This window comes from Hippoglossus hippoglossus, chromosome 3 (genome assembly GCF_009819705.1).
Source record: "Hippoglossus hippoglossus isolate fHipHip1 chromosome 3, fHipHip1.pri, whole genome shotgun sequence".
Lineage (NCBI taxonomy): Eukaryota > Metazoa > Chordata > Actinopteri > Pleuronectiformes > Pleuronectidae > Hippoglossus > Hippoglossus hippoglossus.
The window spans coordinates 6,203,063-6,218,119 of record NC_047153.1 but is presented as its reverse complement, the minus strand read 5'-3'; the positions used below and the strand labels follow the sequence as shown (position 1 = coordinate 6,218,119).

The 15,057-nt window shown below is 40.2% G+C and overlaps 1 protein-coding gene across 1 annotated transcript in view; it reads left to right on the top strand.

Annotated features, from left to right (window-relative positions):
* The window catches only part of trip4 (thyroid hormone receptor interactor 4), a 65,471-nt gene that overhangs the window by 14,591 nt on the left and 35,823 nt on the right, over positions 1 to 15,057 (top strand). The window contains exon 12 of the mRNA XM_034581310.1: positions 11,851 to 11,953. Coding sequence (XP_034437201.1) covers positions 11,851 to 11,953 — 103 coding nt within the window. The remainder of the gene's footprint in view (positions 1 to 11,850; positions 11,954 to 15,057) is intronic.

Below are 15,057 nucleotides of genomic sequence, written 5' to 3'. Positions count from 1 at the left end.
GCTGCCGATGGCAACACAGCTTTCAGTTCTATTCCAGCTACTTCCAAGCAGAACATGATACAATAACCACAGTTGTGTGTGCATGGGTCAGTGTTTACATTGAAAACATGTACTTCTATCACAGTTACTGTGTAGTTAGGGTTAGTTCTGGATGCTGGAGTCCCAGGGCTAATGTTAGCAGCTCACTGATTCTCATAATTGGCTTTGGAAAAAAGTTTACACAACAACCCTAAACCATTAGCTTTTGCCCTTTGCCATTGACAAGTCCTCATCCTAAAAGCCTCTTCTCTATAAATAGTAAAAGGGTTTTTTAAAAAACAATGTAAGCATAGTAACCGTCTGATATTCCGCCTCATACTTATTTCTACCGGCATTTCAAACCCAATGTTGTTTCTTTATTTCGATATCTACATTTTTAACCACCTGGTAATATTGACGTGCAGCTTCAGCCTCAATCATTGAATATTTTATCATGTATGTAGCCATCAAGTGAATATTCAAGACCCTTTTACAATATTTTCGACTCAGCTGAAAACATTGAAAGGTTACCTGTCAACACCATTTACAAACAAGTCATGGAGCTTAAGTTAGCTCTAGCTACAGCTTCATCGGAAAGAAATAAAAAAACCTTTCTGCTTCTATGTGAAAGATTTGTTGTTTCAATAATTGCTAAGAATTTCAAGCAGTAAAGTTGCCGTTGTAAAATTTCAAACTGCGTGTGTGCAATGCAAGAATGCACGGCTTGGCAATAATAGCAGCAGTAAAGGTCTGTTGCTTTATTTTGTTTCAATGAAGCCCTTAATTTTTTTGAGTTTAAGATAATTCTGGGCTGAATTAGTGCAAGGGAAATTCATGTAATCCCCACGTGGCGTCTCACCCCAAAATATTTTAGCCCACTTGCAAAACGTGTGAAAGTATAAATTGAAAAGGGCTTTTAAAGAGCTCTTATTCAACACCTTTCTATTTAACAGTTCACTGTGTTCTCCCCTTGGACCATATAAGTAGGATAACCTTATCTATTGTAAGCTGTATTACTAACCCATGGTCTTAGAGAAACCTAAAACTCGCCTTTGATAAGAATCAGTGGACAGCTTTCCTTCTGTGCTCCTTTCTCAACCCCTGCTCGTTGCCAGCCTCCAGGAGAAGGAAGAGACCAGTATTCCCACAGAGGCTGAGTGAACACAGATGGGAGGGCTGGACCCCAAGCGTCAGAATATCAAAGCAAATATTCACCTTAAGAGACAGACGTGTTCATAAACTCCCCGGTCCTTCTCAATTTCCACATTACAAAATCAAATGCCCACTGTGAAGTGGTTTGTTAGCTCACTTAAAATACGAGCCTTTCTGCTGGCAGCACCTGTGTTAAGGAGCGTTGGATTTGTGGCACCGATAAAGGGAGATTGTGGTGGAAAATAAGAAGTTTTAATGCCTTCGATTCCCTGGATTGTTCTTTGATGTCAAGGTTTGAAAGCAGACATGGTAATTGTCTCCAGGGGTTCTGGCTCTGTCTGTGTGTGTGTGTGTGTGTGTGTGTGTGTGTGTGTGTGTGTGTGTGTGTGTGTGTGTGTGTGTGTGTGTGTGTGTGTGTGTGTGTGTGTGTGTGTGTGTGTGTGTGTGTGTGTGTGTGTGTGTGTGTGTGTGTGTGTTGTTAAAGAAACTAGTAAGAAGGGTGAAGGCATTTGTGAATTTTTTTCTTTTCCTATTTTTGTAAAAGTAGCGTGCTTGTCTGCTTCCACTCAAATATAATAACGACAGCATATTTATTTTCTCATGTTTGGGATTTTTTAATTATGAACCACTTTTTTTTATTAAAAGCTTTGCACGACATTTAGTCACTGTCTCTAAAAATGGTCATGTTTTTAAAATTCCGTTTTCTACCCAACATTATGAATCTGTTGGTGTTTCTCCAATTCAGAAAGACTCATGCGCTCGGCAAACAGAAGCTCAACTGTGCACACGAGAGAACCCTTTTCCTTGGAAAGTTCCAGCAGTTAGCTTGTTGAGTCTAAAAAGCTTTGACTGTAGTGAAGCAGCCTTGTTTTCTTCTTGCCCGAGGGCCACCACAGGAGGTGAAGTCATACACATGGCTGGGAAAGTGGAACTGGGTTAAGTGAGGAAGTCTGTGTGAATCTCTCTGCACAAACACATGACTTCACTACACCTGTCATCACTAGTGCTAGCTCACAGGCTAATGGATGGCTTGCTCTTTACCATTTTTTACAGACCTCATTTGTTGTGCTTATGATGCAAAGGAGCAGGGAAATACATTTTAATACTCTTTCTGCCGCCCAGTCTTCCGGGGGGGATTTTATTGGTGGGATGGTGACAGCTTGAAGTCATTTACATCAAGATGGTTACAAAGACTCAGCAGCTCGCACTCTGCGTTGGTTCTTAAAGTGCACTCCACAGTACAAATATACACAGGCAGCATGGGTAATTTCCCTAAATCCTGTCTTGACTCCTCACTTGATAGTTAAACCCTAATTTTCACAGTGATGGTTTGAATAAACTTTAGTTTTTTGCAATTGATTTCATTGTACAAACTTACATTATGTACCCACTTGAAATGTAACTTTTTATCAACAGCAAAATGTGTCAAGCAAAGGAAATGTGTGTTTGCAGTTGAGCAGACTGACACGGTGGCACTTATTGGAAAACCGTGCCCCTGGTGCAGAGCGTCTAATAATGAGATGTCTCTGGTTGTGTCGAGGATATTAATAATGTAAAAATTCAGAAGCCAGTGTTGCACACTCCTAGATAATTAATGTTCACCCTCCAACTTGACACCAGTTGATTCTGTAGGTGAAGGAGTACGTTCAATTTTTAATCATCCCTTTGCAACTTGGTGTGGCCGAGCTTCAATGATCAGGACAAAGGAAGCTGCAGCAGCTGCCTGTTTAAAATCAATTTGGTTTGGGTTAACGTCACATGGCATTCGTATGATCCAAAGACTGTGTCCATACAAGCTGAGGGTCCATATGTTTGCACCTTTTGCTTCCAGTTTTAAAAGGGTTGTAAAAAGGTGTCGGACAATTTGTTGGACATATGATTTCCCCGTAGCTAAAGCAACAATCTCCTTTTGTTCATTTGTAATACAAATCACTTGGTCTTTACTTAAAAGGACTTCGCTTTCTGTTGCCCATTATGCAAAGATTATATAAATTCTATAAATGCAAAATACATGCCAGTTGATACAAAGTGATCAAAACAAAGACAAATGCATACATGAAGATTTGGCCATGTTTTTTTTTTTGGCCATGTCTTTTTTTGGCCGTGTTTCTGAGCAACAAGATGCAACGTTCAACTGAAGTCTAAAATCAGTGATGCTTCCTACGAGGCCACTGGCTACAGTCACATGAATAGCGTAGTTTGGCAGTTTGCCGTACTCCAATAGAGTCGCTGTTTGTGTTGAGCTTTACATGAATTGTTGATACCTCGCAATTGAGTATCTTTGTTACCACGTTAAATCAAAATATTCTTATTTAACTGAGCTGCTCTGCTGGCCCACATTGATTTAAATACCTTTTAATGCAGTTATCTTGTCCAGTTTTGATTTGGCAATAGCTGGTCAAGTTTGAGATAGGGTAAACCAATAATGAGCCAAATGGTATTACCAAATTTTGTACCAGTAAACCTATGGAAGGCTGATGTTGGAATTATCTAAAGGTGGCTTAGACCTTGTAAGATGTGTTGTTTAATCTAAGTAACTGGTACAATTACTGTAATGCTTGTAAAGGTAAGTTCTGCCCAATTTACATTTTTAAGTCGGTCAGAACAACATAGTTGATCCATCTGTTTTTAACTGTACCTGTTGTTTTTAACAGAAATGCTGTTTTCACTCACTGCTCAGTTCATTATGATCAGCTCTACTTTGCCGCTCTTTCACAAAGTCAAACTGCTCTTAATGAAACTCAACACTTCCTGCACATGTTTCACAGTAAATGTGACGAGAAAAGATTATTTCTTCTCGACCGCCAGAAGACTTTTAATGTGAAACAGATGGAAGTTTGAATTAGCAGCAAACAGCAGATGGAAGTAAATCAGAAAACAAGGAGGATTTTTATTAAGATATGAGAATATTTAGAAGTAAAGAGGGGATGCATTTGAAACACACTATGAAGTTATTGACCAAAGAAAAACATGGCAGAGATGATAGCTGCGTACATTAGCCATCTAAAGTTATGACTTTCCCAAAAGCTACAACCTGACCACATTATGTATTGATTTCAACCAGAACTGTCAGTTATTATTCCAAATATTAAAGCATGTGAGAGTTAAATATTTCAACTGTAATGACATGTTTATTTAATCAAAAATTTGCAATTTTGGCAAAAATCCGGCAAATTACGAATTGTGTTACGTGTTAGTTGGAATTCATTCAAGCTTGATTTCTTGAATAAGTGACAACACTAGTTTGGATGCATTATTTTATCAGAGCCCTGTAAGAAAGTTGCATAAACACTGTACAGTAATAAATATTATCTATATATTACTTGAAGAACTAATTAATCCGTTACTCTGTATTATGGATACAGTTGGTTTAGTCTCAAATTTAGACAAAATTGTTGTGGTAGATTTTAAAAACATGTCCTACAGCTAATTTTGGGAGCAGTGTTTTTTAATTACAATTAAATTATACATGTACATACAGTCAAATTCATACAGAGTGTGTTTGTGCTCTGTTCCTGTTTCATTCAGCGATAGAAAAACAATACTATTAGTGCATCCAAAGGTTGAGAGGCAAATACAGCACCATTGTGCTGAGGGCACATGCATTTGTTGGAGGGTTAGTGATCAGAATCAGGCTTGTGTTGTGTGGGGAACATGATAGATTAAAGAACGATTGGCGAACGATTGCTGTTGCATACAGTCCCCAACAACACCCTTTCACCTCCCACATGTAGCCCCTATAGCTCAGAGACAACCCATCTGTTTCTCCATTCCCAGAGTGAAACCAGCCTTGACAGAACCGGCCAAGCAGTATTTCAAAAGTGTCCTTTCTGGGAAGACACAGTTGGCTGTGTGTAGTTCCCTATCTATCAAAATCTTTGCCTCTGTGTTCTTCCCCTCACCTCATACTCTTATTATCTGTCTTTCTTACTGAAATGGTATTCCTTATTTTCCCTCTCTAGTTCTCCCCCCCTCTCATTCTCCCTTCATGCTGTGCCTCCCTCCTCCTTATTCCACCCTCCTCATTTTTAAAAGCCACATGCTCCCAGCCCGTCTGGCTCAGTTGCACCCTGCCAATGAAGGGCTTTTTATTGGGCTGAGATTGAGTGCAGCCAAGCAGGGCCTGGCTAGGGCTGAGGCTGGGGCCAGGCTCGCAGTCCCCCAACCCCCCACCCTCCCAAACTGCACAGCCCACTCCACATGCCTGTTCTGGTCTGGCCCTGTTGCCCAGAAGGAGATTACTTGTCTCTGCTGCCCTTAATTGCCGACAGCAGCTGAAAAGAGCCACAGAGAGAGACATTGTAGAGAGAGGAGAGGGAACAGTGTTGGCTTGTTGAGCTGTCACTTGACAAGCTTGGATTCAAAGGTTTGTGTTCCTTCTGTCAAATCCTGGCTCTGTATTTAGCTGGTTTTATTAAGATGGATGTTGTTTTCATCAAACGCTGCTTGCAGCTCACGGTATTTTGGACTGTACTAAGTATGAACGCTGCACTAGAAAGTGTGCAGAGGAAGGAAAGGTGATGAAAGACTCGCATGAAGAATAAACCTCAGTACATGATACTTTATTATAAGGATGTGTGGAATGAGCAGTAGGACCCCTGTGCCCTCTCCCTTCCTTCTAAACCACTATTTTCATAGCCAATAGCTTCCTTCCAGCAGCTTCTTCCCTGCCGTCCCTTTTCCCTTTTTCCAATGAATTTCATATTATTACAGTTGGTTATTGTTGAATCCCTCCTGGCTCGATCCCAGCAAATTAAATAGTGGGCAGTGTATTGAACTGGCAGTCTCTGAAGAAGCTGTGAAGCTCCGTGAATCTTTCACCTCTTCTTTTTTGTTTAGCATTTTGTATTTATGTCTACATTCATCTTGCAGCTACTTGTGAAAATGTTCTGAATCCATATTTACAGCCAATTGTTGTCTGCTCTACTCCTACTCACTCAGCTTCAGCACATATTATCAAAGCCTTGTGTGTTTAGGCTGCAAATAAATAGAGCCTTCACTTTTAAATAGTTTGGGCTCGTGCTGGTTTTTCATTCTCTGTCCATACAAACTGATTAACACAAATCATCAACTCCTGAATTATGTTTTTAGAAATGCTTCCACATTGTGGGAAATATGATCATTCATTTTCTTTCTGATAAATGAGATGACTGATTGGTTAAAGTATAAAATATGAAGCTAACACGAGTAGCTGGTTACCCTGGTTCTGTATAAAGTTAAAGATGATTCGACTCAAGGAAGTGACGTGCTATTGGCGAAGATAATAGTCCACCACATAACTTTCCATTAAACATGTTGTTTTATTACACTTCAGTTTTCTAACATTACATTAAAAGTGCTAGGGATAATTAGTTTTGCTTAGCTAGCTGGTTACAGAAAATACTACGAAAGAGAAACAGCAATGGTGAAAAGTAAGTCAAGGGATTTCTTTTCTTGGAATAAGGTGGAACTGTAAGTGTTAACTACGCTTTGTATTCACTGCTAGTAGTCAAGTCGTGACTGGTAAAAAAACAAACGGTAAGCAAATGTGGGTCACAGAGGAACGTGCATTTGCGAAAATGGCGAACTTTATCCATTAAGTTACCAGGTGACTGAATTATACACGCACAACTTGATCAATAGTCAAATATTTAAATGGAAAAAAACCTTTAAAATACATAACTGATGATTTATCCTGTATGGGCAGACTGGGAAAATAGATGTCTATGTTATGAAAACCGTTTGGGAGCCTGGTACCCCAGTAAACACACTCTGTTGTGAATAGTCTATGAACACATCGAGGCTGCAGCGTCCATGTCCCACTATAGTCTGACTTCTAACGGCAAACCAAATTTGCCCGGAGCAACCAACTAGTGATACTCGACTCACGCTGGGGCATTTTAATGCACCTGTCACAGTCACTATACATATACCCTCAGATCTCTCCCATGTTAAACACTTGGGTCTCTCTACCCAGAATGCCCCAGGGGTGTAACCCTGACCTACCATGCCAAGAAACCGTCACACTAATGACTTTGGATCACTCTTTACTCAATTCAGAGTGACAGTCATTGTCACCCAACTGTGTTTCCACATAAATCCATCTAACAATTTCTTAATTCAATACCTGTGTTTCTCAACAAGCTCGGATTTAATTGCATTTGTTCGGGGGTCCAATCCGACGACATTAAATCCTTCCTGATGAATATGGAGGGCTTCGGCAAACCACCGTGTCACACAGCCACAATGTTTCGTGCCCTTTTGATTAACATGGAATGGAAACAATTAGGTGGGGGGGAGGTAGCGAGGCAGAGCAGCACATTCAACAGCTTTAAATGCTAATTAGCTAATGGAGGATGAAAGAGCAGGCAACTGGCCTGGTCTCACATGAGCACACTCGGGCTCTGGCTGCAGCTACGCTTATTTCATCTGATTTTAGCAACGCCACCACCATTTTGTTTCCTTGAATACCCCCCTACAACACAGCCATCTTGTGATCTCAAATGAGGCTGAACTCATCTTTTCAAGAAGTGTCCTTTAACTATTACACTTCCATTATTTCCCTTTCAGATTATTCTCAGACCCATACTCTTGGTATTTGAAATTCTTTTAAATAATGTATTTTCTTGTAGTGTTTTTTTCCGGGGCAGCAGACATACCCACAACCTCAGGATGATGTATATGTGTTTAACATACATTTGACCCAATTTCAGCTGACTGATTTCGCAAATGTATTCTTGGTCATTGCTGTTAACACAAGACCCAGGTCTATAAGAGCTGTTCCAATCAAATCACTGCTGAACCATAGCATTACATCAGATTTTGTGGAAACCCAACAATGAATGACAATGACTCATGGTTCTTTAAAAGATAATCACTGTGCACAGGGTTAAATCACTCTGGATTAAAGTGTCGTCTCAAGTGCTGAGCATGTACATTTAAAAGAAGACTCGATTAGGCTGCTCACCTAAGTAAGCTATTTGAGAAGGACTGCTTGGTCTTAGCAGTTCACAGGATCGATCTTTACATTGTCGGTGTAATTCCATGTCCCCTCTGGCTACTTTAAAAACAGTATTCCCTCTTCCCAATCCGATGGGTGTTAATTGCTACATGGGGACACAGAGGCTCTATGTGAATATACAGTAAGATAGAAAGGGTGGAAACTATAGGTGGGGAAATGTCTTGTTTCTTAGATGCATCCTGATGCAGACGTGGACAACTTTGCTTCGATGCAGAGACAGAACTTAGTAGATTAATGTTTTCCTCTACGTTCTTTTATTTTGCAATGCCCCGCTGCTGTATAATTATAACCACCGCTGCTTCAGGATCAGGTCAGGGTGCAATTTAAAGGTCCGGTCGTCTTTTTCCATGTCAGAGTCTCGTCTGTCTTGAGTGTCCTCCCTCCACTCTCCTGCTGACCTGCACTCACGGGCAGACACACACACACACACACACACACACACACACATACACACACATACACACACATACACACAGGCTGCAGACAGGAGAGAAGTTCTTCCCGCAGATTATCACACAACGCAATTTTTTAAACTTCATTGTTGCAGAAGAAGCGATGCCCCGTTAATCCAGGAACATAAATATGAATTCAGCAGGTTTTATGAAGATTGGCTCGGAGTGTGAGTGATTAGAAAAAGAGGCGAGGAGCAGAGTCACTTGTTGACCAGCGGAGTAATGAGCCTCGATGCTGCCAGGCATCCTAATGCAGTGAAGGCTGAAGGTGCAGCACACCAGTCTAAACTGAATGAATGTCAAATCAATGTGGAGAACACTGACCACTGTTATAGACTGTTGTAGTCTGATTTTTGAATTGAAAACCTTATTTTATAAGTTACAGCACACTTTTAATACAGGGAAGATGCTTACATGTAGTAGTCACACAGTGATAACAAATGAATCCCCCCCCCCCGAAAGACATGTAAATGTGATTGCTAACCATTTTATCTGTCTTTAGAAGATAAAACTAGTGTTAACTTTATCCCAATTGAAATAAAAGCCAACAATAAGCTCTGTTTAAGAGAAATGTTATGGTCTATGTGAATGTGGGCAGGTTTTTTCAGGTCCTGTGAGAAGATGCCATCCAGGAAATGCAGTTTGAGTAATAGAGACAGATTTTGAAGGCTACAGCTATCACAGTGTTTTCTTTTCAGAAATTATTGTATCTTTTGTTACAACAATCGCAACGCAAACAGTCAATATACCAGGAATGTGTGCGTTGGCATGGATTTGATTGATTTGAACCTGGTTCATCTCATTTTCTTGACAAGCCTTCAGTCTTTTTTGCTACGACTGCACAGTGTGGAGGCACTGAAATAAATGAGGTGTCTGTTTTTTCATGCAGGGCTGTCATCAAACTGAATGCATCATATCCACTTCCTTACTTTATCTGTTGCACTAAGCACTTTTGTAAATAGGTAACAAATGTATTTCTATTTTCACAAAAGGCAAAGTAATTTACATAAATTGTTCGCCTTTGTAGTTTTCACCAAATGTTACTGAAAGAGGCATTGATAGCTCAATTGTTGGGGACAACTTGGGCCAGTATACTTCATCAGCAACGCTTGTTGGACTGTTCTTGAGAAAATATACATAGTTTGAACGTCTCTCTAGCTTCTCTCTTCTGTACAGAACTATTTGCGGTAAGTTTCACAGAACAACCTAGCCCAACTATTGTAATGTCTTCTTAAGAGACTGTCGGAAAAACTGCGCCATTATCCACAGTCTCTCCGTTCTGTGTGCCAGACAACGTTTAACTCTGCATCAAGTGTGGCCATTCAGAGCAGTAAACACTTTGGATCTTTGATGTTGTTCGACAACACATTGTAAGAACTGACCCTCTGGCATATTTTTGGTCCTTAAGAGTATTGATGGCAGTAGAGTTGGTGTGTTTGGGATTGACCCAAAATAAACTAGAATGGCACTCAATAAAGGGAACTCCCCGCCAAGGGCCAACAGCCAATTCAATCAATTACGTAAAATTTGCACACACTCATAGATATCATTCCCCTAAATATGCCAAGATCTATGAATTATTCCCTTGGAAATTGGAGAAAATGTCAAAAGTCGGAATAAGGGGGCTTATCCTTTGTCTGGATAAGCCCCCTAAATTTTTTAAATATTTTTTGGCCCTTGCCCCATCCTTCCACCATGTTTCTTGGAAATGTGTTGAGTAATTTTTGTGTAATCCTGATGACAACAAACCAACAAACAGACAGGAGTTGAATCTTATCTCCTTGGTGGTGGTAAGTGCCTGTGTTCAAGGCAATGGAGGAACATGTTGCACAGTTTAATGACTCACTGAAGTGTAATTGATCATGTTTGGAGCTGTGTAGTACAGAGGATTAATCTAGATCAGACTTTAGCCACACAGGGAACAGTATAGATGGAAAGCAAGGATGAATTTAGTGTTGATTTTTTTTAAATAGGATTTGTTGACGATAAGAATCTTTACCTTGTTTAACCCAACAGAAATCATGGGTTGAGTAGTTTTGTTGAAGAGCTGCTCTGGGAAATCTAGGAGCGGATATACTTGACGGGGAGATCTAATTTAATTGGAATTACTGTCATTTGCCAAAATGGGATCAAGGGGCTCTTTCAGGGCTGCCACTGATGTCTAATGACTCGGGGTGTTTACTTATTTTACCATTCGCCAGTGTATTACGATGAAGTTGACACAGACTGTAATCAGAAATAAGCGTCTCTATCATCTTTGCCCAGTTTGTCAGGGTTCATACAGATGGGTAGTCCACTCTGTTGATTTCCCTTAAAAGCCCCAAATTTGTCACAACCTTCACTGCTCCTTTGAGGGAGATAGGGAGGCTGTGAATAAGAGAAGTGGGAGACAGAGGAAAAAGCATGCTGTCATGAAAAGAGCCGCTTCCTGGCTGGCTAGATGCAATCATGGGCACTATCTGATAGCGCCGGAGGAAATTGGATGAGCTGAGAGCCGTTGGCTGCCAGTGATGGGAAAGATGACTCCTTTGTCACTGTGTCAGTCAATTCCCTACTCTCACCTGAGAGATCAATCAATAACACAGCGAGAGAGAGGCTTTCTCTTGTCTCTGGGCCTCGGTATGCTGTAGGCTGCTGTCAATTATCTGCTGTAAAACACCTTCTCCTTCATCGGAATGTGGTATGGCAGCTTTTATGGTGTGCATAAATATGTCCGAGACGTAGTTAAATGTGAAGCATTTCTGCAGATTTCGCAGGAAGCTTTTAGTAAATTATGATATGTTAGAAGGTAAAATTCAGTGTAGTTTAATAAGTGGTTTTAATAAGTTCAATTTTGTGATGCAGTTGTGTCTTTCACAGTGTCTATACACACAAATGGTAATTGTATGTCTTGGATTTTTTGGTGCTGGTTGTAATAAATTCAGTCTCATCCTTACTGCTCGCAAGTGGTGCAACTGCTCTCATTAGCAACTGCATCATTAGTCGTGTAATTATAGCGCATAAGACCCAGCGAGACTCATAACTATCAGTTGCTGTCAGGCATGTAGTATTACATCAGGCAAGGAGGACATCTAGCATGATTTAGGCGTATAAATAGAGACACTCACTGAATGATTCATAACTGGGATGCAGGGCATTATGTGTGTTTTTTATTTTTTATATTTCACATTTTCTGTGCACAATATGGCCACCTCTAAACTGCGATTTTCTCTTCCCTCACTCCTGAAGTTCCCTGCTACCTGTGAGGAGTCCGCCTCCCCATTCGTCTTCATCTGCACCAACCCTCAGGAGCTGCTGGTGAAATTCTCCATGAAAGGGAGGCACAAGATCTGTAAGTCCTACTTCTTTCATGTCAGGGGAAGTGAAGTGTATGAAATTAGCCCGAGCCGACCAAGGATTTTTATTATTTATTTATTTTCCATCAGCCTTCTCCTCTGCATTTGTGTAGACATGTAAAAGAAATTATAATGCCAGGCACCGATCCTGATTACTACATTTTCATTAATGAAACTACTAAATTGCACACAAAGCACCCTCCCACATACAGTTCACATGTACAGATCCACTCTGTGAGCCATCTGTAAAGACGGGATTTTGCTGTCAGGTTGCCTGGGGGACAAGCCAAGCCTGGATGTGCTATGTTGTTGCTGTATTGTGTGATTTATAATAGGTCTCAAACACGTTTTCCCTCTGCTGCCATAGCTGCTGCTGCTGCTGCAAAATGATGTACCTGCAAGCTCTTTTGTTAATATTTCAAAACCCTCTAAAGACTTGAGAGGATTGTTTATGCAGCTGTGCCTCTCACAGATCTTTCCAGATCGATGGAGATGGAGAAGGAAGGGCTGAAAGTAAAATGTAGCAGGATGTGTGCCCTTTTTTATTCCACCAAAATGAATCTGATGGCCCTGTCTCCATCTTTGTCAAAATGAGGCACAGTTAAGAAGGTTTTAAGAGGTTCAGAAAAGACAGAAAATTTAATTCAGTGCATGTTTTTAGGGATGTCAGCAGGTCTTGAAAAATATGGCAAGTTCGATTACTAATAGTTTCAGTCTATATCGGTTATCAAATACTGTTTAAGTCTTTCTTCTAGAGGTTTTCATGCTCTTGCACTTTCCTGCTACACTACACCTAAAGTGTACAATCAGCCTACTAATGTTCTATTGTTTGATTTGATGTTTTAAGTCGTCTTAAATTGTTTATACATTTCCTTCCGTCAAAAGCACAGTCTTGAATAAAAGGCTGAACTTGATATGCTGACACAGTTTTATAGGTGTGCTGTCGTAAGCACAGAATGCTGTAGGGAAAACTACACCTACATTATTAAAACCGAGAGTAGCTTGTGGTTTTATGAATCAGCAGCTTTTGATTTTAGATTTGATGAACCTGCCTGTGGAAAATGGTTAACCATTAATATACCGGCAGCTGCAGCTTCATTCTTTTTCCGTTACATTTTTCTTAATAGAAAATCTGAATTTTGCAGATTTGTTTTCTGAAAAACGATCAAGTAGCAAAATGCCATCTCAGATAAACGCTCCCTGTGTTTTTATTTCGACAACACAGCATTTTTACAATCCACAAATAAACCCTGGTTTCCTTTTATTCTGAATCCGTGACATTTCACATCTTAACCTGCAACAGCACTGTACTGTGTTTAGTACTGTATTTTGGATATTGGTGTCCAATCACATAAATCATAATAACTTAAATATATTTCAGAATATCACAAATATACAGATTAGTTACAATATGCATGGAAGTTATTAACCTTTCCCCTTAAACAGGCTTTTTATGATCCATCATAGCTACAATATGTTGAGTAAGTACATATCCCGTCTTTAACGTCATCATTATGTGCACGTGTAGAGTTGTTGCATGCTCTTCTCATGCCGTGTACATTGATCACAATATGCTGCCAGCGCCACATATCAGTGCAGTGTTTAGATCGGTTATCCTGATCCATTTGACCGGCCCAGTCCAGCCTGTCTTATTCACCAGGCAGCCTTTCACTGTGTCACTCGCTCTCGACCCCCCCTCTTCCACCTCAATTCCCTCTGCATCTCACGGGTCAAGGCATTGCCGCTCATCCTGCTCAGGGAGGGCCAAGCACAAGTATTTTTTTTTGCTCCCACAGCAGCTTACATTGACAAGATCTGCTTGTCACTGGCATGGCCGGCCATCTCATGCCTCATCAGAATGAGCAAGTAAACAGTCCAGTTCCCTGCTTTTCCACTGCGTTCAGCGGACTCAAGGATTTATTTCATAATGCAGGTATTTGTCGTGTTTTTCGTTGGTTAGTGGTCAACCTCAATATATTAATATTAATACTTGGGTGTAGATATTGTAATAGTAATATTTTAGCCAGAATTTTACTTTGGCTTTATTGTTTATGTACTTCCCCATTAGCTGTTACCTTAGCAACTACTTTTCCTGAGCTCCATTGCATACAATTAAAATGCTACATAACTGCTACAATCCCCAACCATTAAGACAATATTACTTTATAGTATTAGCTTTAAAAACACAGTAAAATAACAAACAACTAACATATATGTGAATGTCTTACATAATTAAATATATCGTCTTCTTATTGCTTTAGTCAAGCTGTGTTTTTCTTCTCCTGCCACTTTTTTACTCATTACATTTTGGGGTTGTAAATGTGCAGCTGTTTTTCTTAATTTTCCTTAATGAATGTAAATTTAGATTTGTCTTGACTGACGAGCCGGACAAATGAGCTGAAAGCTGCACGATGCTGCAGACTTTTCTTGTGGGATCATCAGTATTAGCAAACGTTCTGCTTTAGCGGGAGTGTAGTCATTTTGTTTATTGCAGCTGGAAGCTTGAAAGGAGAGACACGTCCAAACACTGATGGACGTTCTCGGATGCATTTGGCAATTACCAAATAATCTGATGCTGCCTTTCTCTGCAGCCAGTTTTACAATCAGCTTTGTAGATAATGTGTTCAGCACTGCTACATACAAATTCAGGTTGATCAGTCATTACCCTGTGGGAGAGTCTGTGGCATTTAAAATGGCACACAGCCAAGGCTCACTCCCTGTAATAAGGGATGTGCATTATGGTTTATGGCCACATCCTGTGAACATTTGTGTCCGTGTGTGTGTGTCTATATGTGTGTGCATGTGCGTGTGCGTGCTGAAGGTCAGTCTGGGTGTTGAAAGCTATTTGGCTCTTTGACATAACCCCGAATTTCCTTTTTCACTTCCTTACAGCGATCCCTCTCCCCCCCCATGTTTATAATAGCTTGACATTCTCTATATGATGTGTCTGTGCACAGACGGCTAGAAGTATGAAACGCAAACCATAAAACCACTGAGACATTCTCTTCATGAAGTGTATATTATCTCTTAAAACAAAATGTCAAATCACACCTGTTTTCACCCTATAATAACATTTCTTTTATTTTTAGTGAATAGATTT